The following is an 18,909-nucleotide window of genomic DNA, read 5'->3' on the forward strand; positions in this document are numbered from 1 at the left end:
GTGACGTAGGCTCTTCCCAACTATCCAGTGCTAGCCTTCCTGCCCTCAGAGGCCCAGATTTACTGACTCCAGCACTATGTCTACCACTGAATGTTAAGGCTGAGCACATCTCAAAGCTTAACTCCTTTCTTATTCTGAACTAGCAGCTCCCAGGTTAGCAGACGCCTGGGCACTGGGCACCACCTCTCCCTTAGTATTACATTCTGCTCTCCAGCTGAGGAGTGGGCTCTCTTTTATCTTCTTGTCTGAAATACCATCCCCTGCCTCAGGGGCCACTAATGCAACTATAACCACTACCATTGTGGGTAGGACACCCGCCGCTGTCATTGCTGCCACCACCGGCACCCCGGCCACTGTCTGCCTCCAGGCTGGTAGAGCCAGTGAAACTGCCTGGGGTGGGTTTCATGTGTCTACCTTCCATCCTCTCCACACCTCCGGGTTCCCTCGGACTCATCCCTCTGGTACCTTCCCAAGGAGGAGTGGTTTCCCAGACCCCCTCACAGAAGGTTCCAGTGCATCAGAGAGCTACAGGAGAAGCTGGCCCCACTTCCTCCTGGGGGAGGAGAAGAATTTCTTCTTAGGTTATGACTTAGTATGGTTTTGATTCGAGTCAGCTTCATACCTCAGGTTGGGGGCCCTGATGTTGGTTGGACTCAAGCATTTGTGTGTCTTAACAACCAAAGATTTATTAAGATTATTTTTTAAAAAAAGAACATGAAATAAAAAATTAGATATAAATCTCAGATAACATTTTTAGACAGTGGCTGAGGGAGACCCACAGCTGAAGTGCAGGTGCAATTATCCGAGGGGAGGACGATTGGGGACTCAGGACAGGGTAGTGGTTAAGCACATGTGCTTGGGACTCATGGGCCAGAGTTTGAGTCTAGCTGCACAGTACACAGTAGGACTCTGGGCAAGGTACAGGAGCTCTCTAAGACATGGTTTGCTCATCTACGTGATAGTTAATGAGTAATGGCCTCCTTCACGGAACTGTTGACCTGAATCGGCATGCCATTTAAAAATCTCTACAACATAACTATGAGAATTTAAAACTCATCTCAAAAGAACAGGACATGTTTTGCTAAAACATCAGGATAGTCATACCCTACCCTGGTTAGTGTCACCTTTCTTCCTTAGCATGAAATGAGTATCGTTTTCTGTGATGAACTTTCTAAAGACAAATATATTCAGTATGCTATTTACTTGCTAAATATGCTCTCAAAGATGAAAGTGGATCACAGTGAGACAGCTAGTTCTTTGCTACCTGACGATTTAAGCTGAACTTACTGCATCTCTTCTAAAACTAACAGTGACAAAATTAAAGTAACAAAAGAGATCACTGGTGTTTGTGCTTTAAAGATAATGACATCCAAGTTGTAGCTTCCTCAGCTCAATGGGGGAAAATGTATCAAAAACAAAGACACCATCACTAATTGCACTTAACATGAATTCCCTTCTCAATGCCCAGTGCTGGCTGAAACTGCCAAACGTTTATCAAAGTAGATTCCCTTGGTTCTGGGAAAACAACTTAGACTACATGTCCCAGAAGCCTTGTTTTCTTGGATGGCCATACACCTGACTTGTAGCAGCCAGTAGAAAGCATGCGGATATGACAGGTGCCTCTTCTGAGCCAGGGCCATAAAAACCCTCCTTGACTCTTCCCCCTCCACATTCTTGACCCTTTCCAGCTCACTGGATGTTGATGCACCCTCAAAGATGAAGTGTTAAAGATGACAGAGCCTCCTTCGTCCCAGGTCCCTGGATGCCTGCAGGAGACAAAGTCACTGCTTCTCTAGACTAGTGAATTTGTGGGTCTACTGTTTCCACACTTAGCCTACCCAAAGGACAGGAGGAAACCTCTGTACCTTTCCTCATACAAATCATGAGATCATTAATCTCTTATAAGAAGGAAAACTGAGGGGCACCTGGGTGGCTCAGTTGGTTAGGCATCAGACTCTTGATTTTGGCTTGGATCATGATCTCAGGGTTGTGAGATCAAGCTCTGCATCGGGGTCTGCACTGGGTGTAGAGCTTGCTTAAGATTCTCTCTCTTGGGCACCTGAGCCTGGGTGGCTCAGTTCTTGAGTTTCTGCCTTTGGCTCAGGTCATGATCCCAGGGTCCTGGGACTGAGCCCTGCATCAGGCTCCCTGATCAGCAGGAAGCCTGCTTCTCCCTCTTCTACTCCCCCGCTTGTGTTCCCTCTGTCACTGTGTCTCTCTCTGCCCAAATAAATAAATAAATAAAATTTTAAAAAAGGAAAATGGAAACATCACAATATTATAGATTCCCCTAAAGCCATTGAAACATAATGGGGACCCTGAAAAAACCAAATTACTTAGTACAACGTTCTTACTAGGTGATTATACAATTGATGCACAAATATTTTTCTTTTTTTAATTTAAGATTTTATTTGTTTATTTGACAGACAGAGATCACAAGTAGACAGAGAGGCAGAAAGAGAGAGAGAGGAGGAAGCAGGCTCCCTGCTGAGCAGAGAGCCCGATGCGGGACTCGATCCCAGGACCCTGAGATCATGACCTGAGCCGAAGGCAGCGGCTTAACCCACTGAGCCACCCAGGCGCCCCATGCACAAATATTTTTCTTAAGGGCAAACCCAGTCTTCTCCACAGCAGCCCCCCGCATCTGTATACAGCTCTCACTGAGTCTGTTCCCAGTACGATGACAATAAAGCAGCTGACCACTGCTGAGCAGTTACGTGGACCTGGCTCCATGCCGAGAGCCTGTGTGCATTTGCTCATCTAATCCTCTCTTCACATCTCCATTCATAGGCAGCAAAACTGAGGCATCGGAAGCATGAGATTGGCTCAAGGTCACATACAAGTAAAAGTGGCAGAGCCAAGATTCAACTCAGCCAGTCTGAGCCCCTGTTCCTAACCACAGCCCTATCCTCCTGCGGTTGTCACCTCTGTCCCCAGTTCATGGAGAACAACCCTTACCAGTCTCCCCCATAACTCACAAACACCCAAAGATCTCTTGCACCAACACAAATTATCTTTCCATGTGACTAAAAAACTCTGGTTTGTCTCAGTTTTTCTCCTCCCTTCAAACATGGCTTGGAAACCCTTCACCACTCTGGCCTCTCGGTGGAATGTTCCTGTTCATTCACGCACATGTTGAATTGTGTCACCTAGAGACAGACTTCACGTGTAAAATAAGATTAACAGTAGTTCTTCCCCAAAAGAGCTGGTATGAGGATTAATCAATTATTTGTGTAAAGCCCCAGAAACTAGAAAGACTGCTTGAGACAAAATAAGCCAACAAAAACCACTAAGCATTGTTTGCCTTATACCCCCAATGCTTCACCCAAAGATTACATCAGATTCTGGTGTCTACATCACACTGCTGACCAGATTGAATTTACTGTTCACTTAAATCCACTTTTTAAAAATGTGAGCCACTGATAAGCTTCTGCTAGTTTTTTTCTCTTCCAATAAGTATGATACTCTACCTTCACTATTGTTAAACTTTACCTGATTAGGGTTAGCCCACTTTCCCAGGTACTAAAGGTCTTTTTGTATTTTGCTACCTTATCTTACCTGACTTCACGTGATCAGCAAATTAGATGACTGGACTCTAAAAGCCTTGGTGATGGCTTAAGTGGTCCAAAGATAGAGTCTTGGGATTCTCACTTGGAAGCTCCCTTATGACACCAACCCACTGTTTCACCTTCAGCAGCTAGGGATGAAGTTACTACCTTGACCACAACCATTTCATGCCAGTATTTCTAAGACAAAATATTCCATTACTACAAATACCACAAGACTTCCCAGGCCAGCCCCTTCTTGGGCTGGGAGTACAGGAAAGTTGCTCAAAGCAGGACTTAGGTGGGATGATGGAATTACAGCCAGAAGGACACTCTTCCGGGTGCCCAACCATGAGAGACCAGAGACCACACAGGCGCAGGCGTGACCTTTCTCAGAGACGGGAATCCTAGTCTGGTACAGGATGGGATGGGGGCTTCACAACTACCCAACAGGCAGTGGGAGATTCTGAGCTAAGGAACTGGATCACGCAAGAAGTCCTTCCTCTAACTCGCACTTCTCCAGGAAAAGGACCTATGCTCCAGAGTAGCGGGCTGGCACAGGACCTGGTAGCCGGCTGACAGAGGAGCAGCATCAGGGACAACAGGGGCAACGTCACCACAGATGAGCCCCTGAGTGTGGTATCTGGCTGCAGTGGGGATGCTAGGAGGGATGCCGGAGGCCTTTGCAATTTGGCACTTTAGCCTCAGGCCAGGAAGACCTGGAAGGGTTAAACCCTGGGGAACACAGTGGCTCCTTCCGGGCTCTCTCACATGCCCAGGCGTAGACTTCAGAGCAGGGATTCTGAAATATTGCAGAATCACCTGGAAGGCTCGCGAAAACAGTTTGCTGGGCCCCATCCAGTGCGGCTCTGATTTAGTATGCCTGGGGCAGAACCCTAGGATTTACTTTTCTAATAAGTGCCCACCCAATGCTGCTGGTTTGGCCACACTTTGAGAACCACTGAGTTAGAGCAAGGGGTTTCAGAGACAGGTTCAAAAATATCCCAGGGGAGGAGACACAAAGGAAATCCAGAGAGAGAAAGGGTCTCTTAGGTGCCCTCTGTGCAGGCAGGGAGTGGCTTGATAGGAAAAGTAAAGACTGCTTTGAGCCATCAGAGTCTCTGTACTTGTGAATATCTCATAGTAGTATTTTCTTTCTGCTATTCCCTACTACGGGTTATGGGTATAGCTAAGGAATTATGTAAATATATGCTACAAAATGGGGATGATGCAGGAAAAAGACAGACGCAGCAATTCACCTTTCATAGTACAGAACGTTGGTTAGGGTTCATTTCTCTCTATACTGTTTCTCAGACACCTGTGAACAGTGAGAGGCGTGGGGAAGTGGTTAATGGAAGAAGATCAAACCTACTTCTGAACTCAGAGGAAGGCCACTGTCAAAGGAGCAGCCCGGTGGTAGGTATGGACAGATGAGCCACTTAGTAATAAGTAGTTTCAGGAAGGTTCCGTACTGGGCACTTATGTCCATGGAGATAAAAAGGAGTGAATAGTTCCTTACCCTTCCTTGGAATGGAGGAAGTTACATCATGTTTCACCAGTAAAGGGAAGAAGGCTGAGAAATAAAACATCACAGACGTATGACTGGTTTTGAATTTAGAAATATAAGTCTGGTTTAATACACAACTCCCATCCCCAAGAAAATTCAGACTTGCCAGAAGAATTCACCTCTGAATGGATACGGAAAGTTGTAAGTTCCATGGTGGGTAATTCTGGACATTTGAGAACGAGGGAACGAGAAAGGAAAGAAAATCACCCTGGCTGGACTTAACTGGCTTCATTTTAAGGACAATTAGTGGATTGCTTACTTACTTCTGCAGACAAAGCTATACCATGAACACATGTGACCTTCCTGATCTTTTCCTAGGAGAACCTTCAACATGAGAAATGGGGGGTCTGAATTCATGGCAGTTATCTTTTATAAGGTAGAGTCAGCCAGGCAATCCAAAAAATGCTTATTTCCAATAGAGGATCACCAAAATGAAAACACAAAATTTACAGCGGTCTCATAGAACTTTAGGGCCTTTGGAAGTGGGTAGCAGCCCTCATTTTGAGAAAATATTCCTTACATCATGATGAATGAATTGGATCACCCAAAGCTTATCTGCCTCACTATAGAAATGCATGTAAAACAGCTTTTAAATACAGTCATCCCCTCAATGACACCCCATAAACCACTTCAGGTAGAATCAAAGATGCCACGGATCATAAGGTATGTCACCATTTTACATAAAAATAGCAAAGAAAAAAATGTTAATTAGGAACTCTCGATTTTAGAGATGTTAAAATGTGAATAGTGACAAAAAACCTTGTGGGTCTTAGCATGGATGGGAAACCCCAGGGCAGAGTACATTAATGACGAATGTGGTGCTCTGACTTCCAGGCTTGGGCTGGATGGCAGCTGGGCTCCTTGGGAGCTGTGGGACTGTGGGCAGATCACCTCACCTCGCTGTGCTTCTGTATCCTTATCTGATATTGACAAGGCCTACTCTCACTAAACAGATGAGAGAAATAGGATTGATGTTACAGTATTCGACATGTACCTAGCACTCATTAGGTGTCTGATTGCTTCTGTTACTATAAATCGGGCAGGTGGAGTCATCAAGTTAACAAATCTTAAATGGTTTTCTTTAATCTGAATGAGTTCACCTAGTCTCAGCTGCCAAACTTTTAGACACTGTTTGAAATAAGTAGAAATGGCTTTGCTCTCTTAGTGCCTTAGTGCTCTAGAAATACAATGAAATCATCCTCTAAAATGGAGTGAAAGCATCTTCTCAAATCGAAGAATCACTCAGAGCACCCTAAGGAGCCAATGACTCAAACATAATGGGTGAAAGTTTGCATATTGCTTTGCATGACATTTGCATGCTACCAGGTCTTTCTTCGCTTGAGGGGAAAACCCACCCACCATCTGCTTCTTTCCTAGTCCCTTACGATCGACTAGGTGTTCAGTTGGCCGCCTTTGCCTAGGAAAAATAAAGCAACTGTCATGCATCAGGTAGTTCCTGCGTGCTCTTCTCTGGCTGGTTAGCTCAGCAGAAGAGCGAAGGGCAAGTCTGTCCCAGACGGTGCCCTGGTCACCTGGCACCCCTGTGGAGCACCCCACACCGAGGGCAATCACTGACTCAGAAACCACTAAGCCACCAACAACATGAGGCAGTCCCTCAGTACAACCCCACCCCACGTGCCCGACGGTGAATCAGAGTGTTCACAACTCCCTACAGAGCTCAGCAAGTAATTCCTGACCACCAGTAGCTTCTGAATCAAACCAGAGAAAACCTTCTCTTCTCTTGAGTGTGAATAATTATGGGGTAGTGAACCTACGATGATGATTTGCTTTCATTCTCAAAGCTGTCAAGATTTAAAATAAACATACAGCAGCCAATATCTGGCAATAAAGAAGAAAAAAACAGCACCTAATTAATCAGGGACCTGTTGCTAGAAACTTCTGTCAGATTTCTGCAACAAAGACATCCAGATGGCCAACAGACACATGAAAAAGTGCTCCACATCACTCAGCAAATCAAAACCACAGTTAGATACCACTTCATACCAGTAAGAAGGGCTAAAATGAACAAGTCAGGAAATGACAGATGTTGGTGAGGATGCGGAGAAAGGGGAACCCTCCTACACTGTTGGTGGGAATGCAAGCTGGTGCAGTCACTCTGGAAAACAGCAAGGAGGGGCGCCTGGGTGGCTCAGTGGGTTAAGCTGCTGCCTTCGGCTCAGGTCATGATCTCAGGGTCCTGGGATCGAGTCCTGCATCAGGCTCTCTGCTCAGCAGGGAGCCTGCTTCCCTCTCTCTCTCTGCCTGTCTCTCCATCTACTTGTGATCTCTCTCTGTCAAATAAATAAATAAAATCTTTAAAAAAAAAAAAACAGCAAGGAGGTTCCTCAAAAAGTTGAAAATAGAGCTACCCTACGACCCAGCAATTGCACTACTGGGTATTTACCCCAAAGATACAAAAGTACTGATCTGAAGGGGCAGATGCACCTGAATGTTTATAGCAGCAATGTCCAAAATAGCCAAACTATGGAACGAACATAGATGTCCATCAACAGATGAATGGAAAAAGAAGATGTGGTATATATATATACAATGGAATACTATGCAGCCATCAAAAGACACGAAATCTTGCCATTTGCGACGACATGGATGGAACTAGAGGGTATTATGCTGAGCGAAATAAGTCAATCAGAGAAAGACAATTATAATATGATCTCTCTGATAGGAGGAGTTTGAGAGGCAAGGCAGGGGGTTTGGGGGATAGGGAGGGAAAAAAATGAAACAAGATGGGATTGGGAGGGAGATAAGCCATAAGAGACTCCTTTTTTTTTAATTATTAAATATTTTATTTATTTATTTATTTGACAGAGAGAAATCACAAGTAGGCAGAGAGGCAGGCAGAGAGAGAGAGGGAAGCAGGCTCCCCGCTGAGCAGAGAGCCCGATGCGGGACTCGATCCCAGGACCCCGAGATCATGACCTGGGCCGAAGGCAGCGGCTTAACCCACTGAGCCACCCTGGCACCCCGCCATAAGAGACTCTTAATTTCAAAAATGAACTGAGGGTTGCTGGGGGGTGAGGGGTAGGGAGAGGGTGGCTGAATGATGGACAGTAGGGAGGGTCCGTGCTATGGTGAGTGCTGTGAAATGTGTAAGACTGATGATTCACAGATCTGTACCCCTAGGGCAAATAATACATTATATGTTAATAAAAAATAATTTAAAAAAGAAAGAAAATTCTGTCAGCTCTAATCATCTGTTTAAATTCAGCCCTCAGATTCGTGACTACTTGCCCATAAGGGAAAATGGACTTATATTTAGGTAAGTCTCACCAGAGTTCACATAGTTGCTGTTTCTTGGGAATAACTGAATATTTTTGTAAACTCGAATACTTATAATGTTAGTACATAAACTAGGCAGTTAGTACATAAACTAGTACATAAACTGCTTAAGATGAAACTGAGTATCTGTGGCTCACACAAGAGCTGGAAACAGCACCCTAATGAGTAAGTGCCCTGTAAGTTATCCTTTAGACTGTGCATACAAATAACAACTCCAACTGCTCTTAGGTTTCTGTATGACATAAGACCTACACATGAACAGCAAACCCAACCAATCACCCATAAAACCCCAAATTCATATCTGGATACTGGAGCTGGAACACTACAAATGTAATTAACTTATTGGGTTTTTAAAGATACTTTTTTATAATAGGATAATTTGTGTGTGTGTGTGTGTGTGTGTGTGTGCACTTTATAGCTTTAATAAGGATAAAAGTACCTATTAGGCATTTCAAATTATTGTGAACTTGTAAAATATCCAACTTTTATAAATATTTAGGAAAATGGGAACCTGTGTTATACTAATAGTTCAAAAACAACTCTAAGAAAGATAAAAATTATCTCCCCAAATCCACAAGTATAGCATCACTTTACTTTCTCAAAATATCACTCCTCATGGGATAACCTATAGGATGCCAGAAACTTTAGGAATTATCTCGTCTACCACCACTATTTTTATAGATGAGGAGAGTTCCTGATCTGGTCTGGAAATTGGCACTTTTTAAATTTTTTTTTAAGATATTTATTTATTTATTTATTTGACAGATCACAAGTAGGCAGAGAGGCAGGCAGAGAGAGAGGAGGAAGCAGGGTCCCGCTGAGCAGAGAGCCTGATGTGGGACTCGATCCCAGGACCCTGAGATCATGACCTGAGCCGAAGGCAGAGGCTTTAACCCACTGAGCCACCCGGGCACCCTGGAAATGGGCACTTTAAAAACAAAAGTGGGTGGGTGGGGGGACAAGGGGAGAGGAGGGGCCCAGAATATGGATACTTGAAAGTGGCAGGTCCTGGACAGGGCACTAGAGATTTTGGGAAGCGGGATCGAGGCTGTGACTGGTAAGTGGCTCTGTTAAGAGCTTGGAGCTTGGAAGAAAACTATGTTCAAAATGAAGATAATCCAATATGGAGATACTCTGGGCCCAGAAGCTGGATTACTGTCTGAGTTGGAGACCATCTGGTGAGAGATGCTTCCCTGGAATGAGAGGTGGGCCTGTCCATAGGGAGCAAGGCATTCTGTCACCTCCCTACTCTCTGGGAGGGCTAGAAAGGCAGTCATTTCCAAGGGCGTGGAGCTAAATGTAAAGACAAAGGACTATGAGCATCAATAGCTCAGTCACTGGTTCGGCCTCCCTCCACACAGAAGGGCATCACTGCCTGATCTGCTCATCCATCTCCAAATAAACACAAGATCTGGAACACAACAATAGGCCCAGAGGCCAGCTCCTCAGTGCCTGTCTTAAGACAGGTATCTTGTTTTTTATTTTTTGTTTTTTTAAAGATTTTATTTATTTATTTGACAGACAGAGACCACAAGTAGGCAGAGAGGCAGGCAGAGAGAAAAGAAGGGAAGTAAGCTCCCTGCTGAGCAGAGAGACTGACGAGGGTCTTCGATCCCAGGACCCTGGGATCATGACCTGAGCCGAAGGCAGAGGCTTTAACCCACTGAGCCGCCCAGGCGCCCGGAGGCTTGCTATTATTGAGAAGCTCAAACCCTGGGATGGAGAAGGAAAGGAGAAGCAACAGCTGTGCTGATTACCCTCCACTTGCCCCTACCCCAGAGAGGCCATCTTGCTCAGTGTGCGTGCCCTGCTGGGCTGACCTCGAGGCCCACTTCTCTCTGGCCTACTTGTCACCTGGCTCCCAGCTGGGCTTGCCCAATGGCGAGCTGGCAAGAGATGGGGGATGGGGGTGGTCATGGAAAGAGAAAGAAGTCCCAGTGTTTCTTCCATTTTCCCTGTAGCTCCTGCCCAGGGATTCTTTCTCCTCCCGACTCTCCTGGGTTCTGCTGTAGTAAATCCTCCCTGGGCCCTGCAGGCCTCAGGGGGTAAATGTCTTCCGAGTGGGTTTCCTTTCATTCCTTCACTCAGCTGACCCAGCTGAGCAGGAATCTGTCTTCTGCCAGGAATCTGTCATGACACCAAGGAGTAGAAGCCATGGTATCCTACTGACACTTCCACTTACCCAGCACAACATTATGTTGAAATGGAGACATAGAGTCTAATGGAGATCCGTACACAGTAAAAATAAACAGACCTTCCAAATCCATCAATTATCAAACCCCAAATACTGCTGCCTTAGAAGTTCGCTCTCCCTGACTCTCTGCACTCTTCAGTGGGAAGAGCAAGAAAGGATGTTTAAGTAGAGGGAATAAAAACTCCCACAGGCTTTGTAAATGGGAGTAAAAGTAAGGTAAATTCCTCTGCGGGCTGAGGGAGTCCCTCTTCAGCCGCGACCTGATGCGAACAGGGAAGCAGGGGGCGTGGGGTCAGACCTGGAGCAGGGCCAGGGCAAGCAGGGATGCTGGAAGAGGCATGTGACCTGAAGGGAAGGGATGGAGGAATGAGGGCATCCTAGGACCATGGACTGTGCAGGGACATCACTGGTCCCCTAAGGGCATCTTGCAGAGTCCAGTACTCCGATTGCTTTCAAAACAAAGAGTCGGTCTTTAGCAAGAAGCCAACATATGCTGTGACTAAAGGGGCAGAGAAGTACGTCATACATATCAGAACACTTTTCACAAAGTCTATAATTTTAAAATTCCCTGCGCCGAAAGTGAGGACACATCAGTTATTTAAAATAAAAGCCAAGTTTATCTTGTGCCTGGTAATGCTGGATTGAGTAGGGGTTAACCATAAACTCGTGGCCAAAATTCCTTTCAGTTGAGCCCAGAAAAGAATACAGCCTCTCAGGGCTTGTGCATAAAAGGAGAAACTCGTGGGCTTCTGGGAGGGGACAGAGCAAAGTCACGGAGCAGAAGCAGCACCAGCTGTGGAGTCCTCCCGGGCCCCTTCCAAACACCCCCTTCATTCAAATCCCTCTCCTCTCTCCTCACACTCTCACGTTTTATGCTTCTGCTAAGCTTTTATTGCAAATCAGGTTCTGAAGTCAAAAAATATTTGGATACAACCAGTTTAAACTGGCCACAGGTATACATGCAAACCGCCCTGGTGGGCGAGCAGAAGACAGCCTTCACCTTCTCATACCAGCCCGACGACTCATCTTAAATGCGTTTTATTCAGATGCAGAAGGATCCTCTTTCTCAATATCTAATTGCCCATCATTTAATTCTTTTTAAAAGGATAGAAATGATCGAAGGCACTGGAAATCAGTAAAAGCCAGACAGAGAAACTGCTTACCTGCTGTCGCCAGCGTTTGCCACATATAGCTTTCCCAAAAGGCAAACCACGATGAGCGCTGTGCAGCCCCCAGATATATTATATGAGCTCCTCTCTCGTTCTATCTGAAGGTCCTGGAGAAAGAAAACAAAGTCAGTGTTGGAATGAACAGGAACTCTTATCAAAGACTTTCTGAACCTCTCTCCCTCGACACAGCTCTTTGAGTCTGAACGCACTTCAAAGATGGGACAGGAAAATCTTTCGTACTCTTCTACCACCTGAAGAGCACTTCTCACTGGGGACACTGACATAAAACCGTGGTCTACTAGACCATCTGCAGACCAGAGACAGGAAACAAGGAATGGCAAACAGATCTAATCTGAACAAAAGCAAGAAAAAGAAAACCAACTGTATTCAATAAATGTAACTTGTGGAAAATGTAGTCTTTGTATGGACTGCCTGAGCTGTGACAAGAGAAATACGGGTAAGGTCAAGTACTTGAACCCGAGCAATGTTTTTTAACTCCAAAGTCTCCAATAGTTGCTTTTACAGCGAGGTAAGAGAAGTGACTTGAAGGACGGTGTCCTCTACTCAAAGCAGGCAGGAGTCAACCCCCTGTCTTATTAATCAAAGATAGAAGCTCCCAAACTCTGATCTGACTTCACCCTCGCCCAGCCGCTGGTTCACAGCAGGGACACACATTCCCAGGAACAGCTAGCATTTCCCGAGCCTCGCTTCCGTGTCAGGCTGGGCTGGAAGCCCTGTACATAGAATCTCAGTGGATCCCCACAACCGTATTATTATTATTATTTTTTAAAGATTTTATTTATTTATTTGACAGACAGAGATCACAAGTAGTCAGAGAGGCAGGCAGAGAGAGGGTGGGGGGGAAGCAGGCTCCCCGCTGAGTAGAGAACCCAGGACCCTGAGATCATGACCTGAGCCGAAAGAAGAGGCTTAACTCACTGAGCCACCCACGTGCCCCTTCAAAACCGTATTATTAACCTCAATGTTTGGATGCAGAAGCGGGGGTAACCTGCCCATATTTGCCTGGTTGGAGTTTGGATTTCAATCTTGTTCTCCTCCTCCAAGGCTTATCATTACCAGCCACCTAATGAGGCCTCCCCAAGACAATGAAAAACTGACCAAGACTCCCATGGACAGAGAGATATCATCCAAGACAGAGGTATCTGTGAAATCCCGCCTCACTGACAGAATCACGCTTCCACGACCTGAGAAAAATGTGAGCTAGGAAAACAAAATGAATGTTGGCTAAAATAAGGTCAGACATTCTCATGGTAGTGGAAGGTTGGGGCAGAGGGAGGGAGGAGGAAACAGATGAGGAAGTCGTGCTCTGGCTGATTCTAGGATGTCCCTGGTAGACAAAGGGCTAGGGCACTTCTCTGGTTCTTAGAAACCCACAGAGTTGGAACTCTGCTGCTTTGACCATCCTCCTCATAGAGAAGGGAGGAGATAATCCAGTAAGCCAACGTTGATCAGCAAATGCTTGGCGCTGGGGGCCAGCGGTGGTAATACATGGTCAGATAAATCGCCAGTGAGAAACTGGAAACAGAAGAGCCAGAGCCGAGGAAACAGATGAAGACCAGCACACTGTTAAAAAAGAGATAAAAAGTACAAAAACAGGATCTGGGAGAAACTAACTTGCTGGGGATCAACTGGGTAAGGGTGGGTGGGGAGGCTGAGGAACCGTGGGGGTTGGGGGTAAGAATGTGTGTATGTGGGACATAGTAGTTTAGAAGTGAAGAAAAACTCCAGCTGTAGAGTCAAGCATGAGGACCATTCTTGAAGACTGTGTCAGATTTAAAAAATGTACTCAAGGGGCACCTGGGTGGCTCAGTGGTTAAGCCTCTACCTTCAGCTCAGGTCATGATCTCGGAGTCCTGGGATCGAGCCCTACATCGGGCTCTCTGCTCAGCAGGAGCCTGCTTCTCCCCACCCCCCGCCTGCCTCTCTGACTACTTGTGATCTCTGTAAAATAAATAAATAAAATCTTAAAAAAAAAATGTACTCAAACCCGGTATCCATTAGTTTCTTAGAGGACTACTGTATTAAACTGGATGCTATGTGTGACGGGCTGAGCGGGCCATCTGGATCCTTCCCGGGGCCAGAAGCTTCATAACTGAGAGCAGAGATCTCTACTGCTTGCTGCTAGACCCTTAACACCTAAACCAGGCCAGGTAAAAAAAAAAAAAAAAAAAAAAAAAAAAAGATGGTTCTTAATCTGTTAAACAGGCAAATGAAGAAATACTTTTGGACATGCCCAGATTTCTAAATTACATCCTCACCACCTGACCCCTGTTCGTAATTCACAAAGGGAAAGCTTACAGTGCAAGCAAATGCTCACTGAGATGATGATTAAGTTGGAACCCATGCCTCACTTCAGATGCAGCCCACTGACGAGAATGAATGAATAAAGTTACGAGGTCCTGCATGAGTCGGCAGGAGCCTGGAGAGCGAGGAGAAGGAGGGGCAAGGACAGCAGCCAAGAGGACCATCAACGGGGAAGTGAAAGGGAAAGAAAATGTCAAGGTGTCCGAAGTTCTGTCTAGCTTCCAAACAATGCATAAGAACAGAACCAACAACCCAGTTCACAAAGCAGTTGTGGACAGATATATTCCCTTTCTTTTGCATTTAAATAAGTACTATAAAGTTGATGTTCTGATAGACAACATTTCATCCAATTAATATATAAACTTGTATATCAAGTCCACACTTGATACTACTACTCCATAACTGTTCTTAATATACTGGAAGGAATTTCTGAGGGTAACAGAAAGTGTCCTTTCATATCCAGAATCAACGTCTGTTTGAATACCTAATGCCTGAATGAAAGACTATTTTTATTAAAAAAAAAAAAAAAACAACCCACAACAAACCCCATGAGCACCCAACTGCTTGCGTACTCTACACGGGCTGGAGTGTGAACAAGCCTCAAAAGACTGACATCCCTGGCGCAATCTGAAAGAAAATGCTATGCTACACAGATTCTGAGTAAAAGCACCATCCATGGCAAAAATCTCCACTGGGACGCAGACAAGTTCATTCTGCATCACATGTACATTATTTGTCATGGTTAACATTACAAGAAAACCTGATTATAATATTTAATCCTTAAGAAAAAAATCAAGGCAAGAATGTACATACGACACTATGATTTTCTCTTACAGCAGAGTTCCTATCTGCCTTCAGTCTGGGGGGAAACGCTCCTATTAGCTTGCCCAATTACTCCCTTGCTATTACATTAATAGTGTGATTCAATATTTTTTTCTAATTGATTCCATCATTTCTTTCATCTTTTCCTATATTTCAACTACATTCCCTCTGTAGTTTCCCCAGCATAAGGAGTGCTAAATTTGGCAGCACCATCACTTAAACAGTGGATTAATGTCTAGCTACTTTGTATCCAGAAAACTTTGCTAATATGTTCATGCTTTCATCAGCCCCCCACCATTTGTGTGGTGAAACACGTGTGTGTGCAGGTGCACATGTGTGCGCACACACTTTAATTACATGTATGCTCTCTGGGATTTGAAAGATTCCAGACTTGGTGACTAGGATTTGAAAGATGTGTTTCCATAGACTTCATCCCCCTGAAGGATTCACTGACATTAAAATACACTCTTCTATTTCTTCTAAAACTGGGTGTAACTAGAACATATTCTAAAAATAATTGCTTCCCCTCCCCTCCCTACAAGCCAAAATAGCACATTTATTTTTTCCCACACCACCTACTCCTCTTTAAAAGATGTTTCGCAAAATCTTAGTACTGAAAGGAACATTAAAGGACCATCTGTATGGTTCTTTTACTACCAGATCAAACACGATAAATGAAGTCAATAAAGATATTTACTGCTGAATTAGCTACCCATTTTCTTTAAACCCTCAACTTTTCCAATTAGCTTAAGCTACTCACACTTCACATAAAAATACACACACACACACATATATAAATGTATAGTTATTATTATATTTTATAAAGCCTCAGGTTTGGGTATATTTTCAAAAAAATCAATGAAATCATTGGAAAACCTGTGCACTGCTTTGTGCTAAATATAGACCAATTTGGAATATTTCCCCATTTTAGTTGTAAACAAACCAGAAGACATAAGTCTAGCATAATTTACCAGCAAAACACAGGCATGTACTATCATTCCTTTTCAAGAATGATCTAAAAGGACCAACTTACACACTTACAATATTCAATTAACAAGATTGTTTTATCTGCTCAGTCAAGAGTCCTACAGACCTCTCAGAGCCACCTTGTATTTAAGCAGGACTGATTTATCCTGTGTTACATCTGTCTAAATACTACATTTAAGCCAGGACTATCTCTAAATCTTAAGAATGGTTCCAATTCCTAAAGACTTTGGATTTTATTTTGCTCCCTTTTGTTTCAAAGAAGGCAATGAAGAAAATAAGATGTGTGAAATGAGACGAATTCTGCAGGAAAGAACTGCAAGAGAGAAAATGTATTGCTTGGGATGGTTGTAATTTGGTTTGAAAGTCCCAGAGATGACGCAACTCCAGGATCATTCTTTGTTTCCGACCAATTTCAGGTTCCAAAAGAACAGCAATATCGAACAACGGAAGGGAATGAGTGCTGGGTAGTTTCAATAGGACTTGGCAGCTCCCCACAGATGGGTTAAAACACGGTTCTGAGCACATTGCTAATAGTGTCAGTCACAAATAAGATTCTGCATAGTTTCAGTATCTGGGTCTGATTTTGGTTTATTCTGAGAACAAGCCAATCTGTCAGCCAGGCAATGGGAAGGAAAAAAAAAAACACCCCAGGATTGCCTCATGTTGCCACCTGCTGGCTGTTGGTAGAATCACATGCTCATTCCTTGGAGGAATTTCCTGTTCTACCAAAAACAAAGACGAAACAAAATTAGCTTAATTAAACACAGACAGACATGCAGGTCCATAACTTACCATGACTATGGTAATTCTGGAAAACACTAGGATTTATAAACTATAAATAAGCTTTGCATTTATCCTCTTTTTCACCACAGTGTCACCATATGGTTTTTTTGTTTTTGTTTTTGGACCAATAAATCCAAGCTCAGTGCTATTTCCAGTCATTAGCTCAGTAACAGGAAGATGTGTGGTAGTTTCACAAGGGAAAATACTGCCATTTTCTTCCTTTGTAACAAGCAAACTTCTAAAATATTCTTCACTCTGGTGATGAATCCATACCCACACTGAAAAAGGAAATAGGACGGAATTGTGAAATTCCTCCTGCCTGTGTCCAGAACTCAAATCCCATGGGTGGTAGGCTACAAGGCTCATCTGTGCTGACTGTGCTGTGATTCCAAGAAAGCCGGATCTCCTGCAAAGGCCAGTCGTGGAAGCGACCTCCCTCATGAGTGTGAAATGCTGACGATGAGACCCTGTTTGGGGAGGGTGGGCAAGCAAGGAAAAGGCTGACATCAGGATAGAGAAGGCAGTTCTCATCCGGGCCCAGCAACAGCCTAACCCACAGGGGACAAGATGCAGCCGCTGAAGGAGGCACCATGACAAAGTGCCATGGGGAAGCAGAATGGAGGTCATTTCAGAAGTTCCTGAGATTCTGGTCCTCTTGGAAACTTTGGTTCGACTTCCACAGTGGACACAGGAAGAATGGACGATGCAGCCTTCTCAGTAGGAAGGAAGATGCAAGATGAGATGTAATAAAGGGGGCCCAAGGGCAAACATGCCTCCGAGGGAAAGCACGGGAAGGATCAGAGGCCAGGGGTCAGAGGTCACCTCCACCACCAGCCACACGCTGCGGGCACGCAACTGGAGGATCAAAGAGGAAAGGAAAAGCAGTGACCTCAAAGCAGCTCACAGTATTTGATGAAACTTCTCTCATCTCCACTGGTTCAAAGCGTTTTCTCCACTTCTGGTAGTCTATATTTTGCGACAAGTACCTACTTTTTCCTGGAAATCAATGTTCCTTATTCTGGCGTGGTGTTTCGAAGTCGTTTTAACCAATCCTTCCTTTCAGATAGGTATCTGCATTTCACCACCTTGCTTCACGTCAGAATATCAAAATAAATGAGATACCGTATCTCTATATGCATAAAACGTGTGACTCCAAATGCCCCTGGACATAAAATCTAACCTTTTATTTCCAGACCCCATGGTATCTAGGAGAATGCTAGCTATAAAACAGAGCCTCAATAAATACTAGTGATTGAGGACACTGCAGAGGGACAGACCAAAGACCATTGACTCTACATCGCTAAGCTGCTGTTCATAAAGCAAAAACCCAAGTGAAGGGCGAGCTTTGTCTTTAAAGATACTGTAAGTGACTTCTGAGTCTGAGGAAAAGTAGCTGCAAAGATGTCATCAGTGAGGCAAACTGGAGGCTTAGGAGCTGGGCTTGGGGAATTTTCAGGGATGAAAAGTGCAAGAGAAAGTAAAAAAGCCACAAAACTGAAAATAACGGCATCTTATTTAATACTGAGTTTCTCCTACTACAGAGAATCAGAACAGCACAGAACCTGCAACATGTAAAGAACACCTAGAAAGAGGAAAGCTAGAAAGTGGCTGGCTCCTGTGAGGAAAAAATTTAGAAATGTTCAAGAAATTCCAAATGTGTCCCACTCTGAAAGGGCCAAGGAGAAACCAGCAAGACCAGGCCAAAAAGGTAAGGAAATCAACTGCAAGTTAGGCATTTCAAAAAACCAAAGTTTGCCTTCAAACACTGACTCTCAAAAATATCATACTGCAAAGGGGAGTAAAGAAAGAGTATCTTCTATGAGCCGGCAATGGCCTTTCGGGCCATTAAGTTGAAGGTACGCTGTGTAATTTCTGTGTTATGGGTTGTAAAGCTCACTGCCAGTAACTTAATGTTTAAGTTGGGCACATTTCTGTGACACTGAGTAGATTTTTCCTGAAGTCCCCCATAAAGCAAAGAGCCTCTTTCTATAATAAGACATCATCTAAACAGGGACACTTTTGAGAATACAAGGGGACAGTATATTAATAATTGCTCTGGGCCAAAAGGCACTGACCGGCTCAGTCCCTAGGAGGACAGACAGTAGGGCCACCCTAGCAAGCACAATGAAAACCAATGACAGATATTGTTACTCAATAATGCCAAGCAATGCCTAGGTAGGCCTCTGGCATGCTGGTGGCTAGAGAGACAATCTGGGAAAA

General features: G+C 44.4%; 1 protein-coding gene across 2 annotated transcripts in view; it reads right to left on the reverse strand.

Moving 5' to 3' along the window:
* PPM1H (protein phosphatase, Mg2+/Mn2+ dependent 1H) overlaps positions 1-18,909 on the reverse strand; it is a 257,949-nt gene that overhangs the window by 111,774 nt on the left and 127,266 nt on the right. For both annotated transcript variants that reach the window (XM_082742521.1, XM_082742520.1), the window contains exon 4: positions 11,767-11,879. In XM_082742521.1, the coding sequence (XP_082598647.1) occupies positions 11,767-11,879 (113 nt within the window). The remainder of the gene's footprint in view (positions 1-11,766; positions 11,880-18,909) is intronic.

This window comes from Mustela nivalis, assembly GCF_964662115.1.
Source record: "Mustela nivalis genome assembly, chromosome: 7".
Lineage (NCBI taxonomy): Eukaryota > Metazoa > Chordata > Mammalia > Carnivora > Mustelidae > Mustela > Mustela nivalis.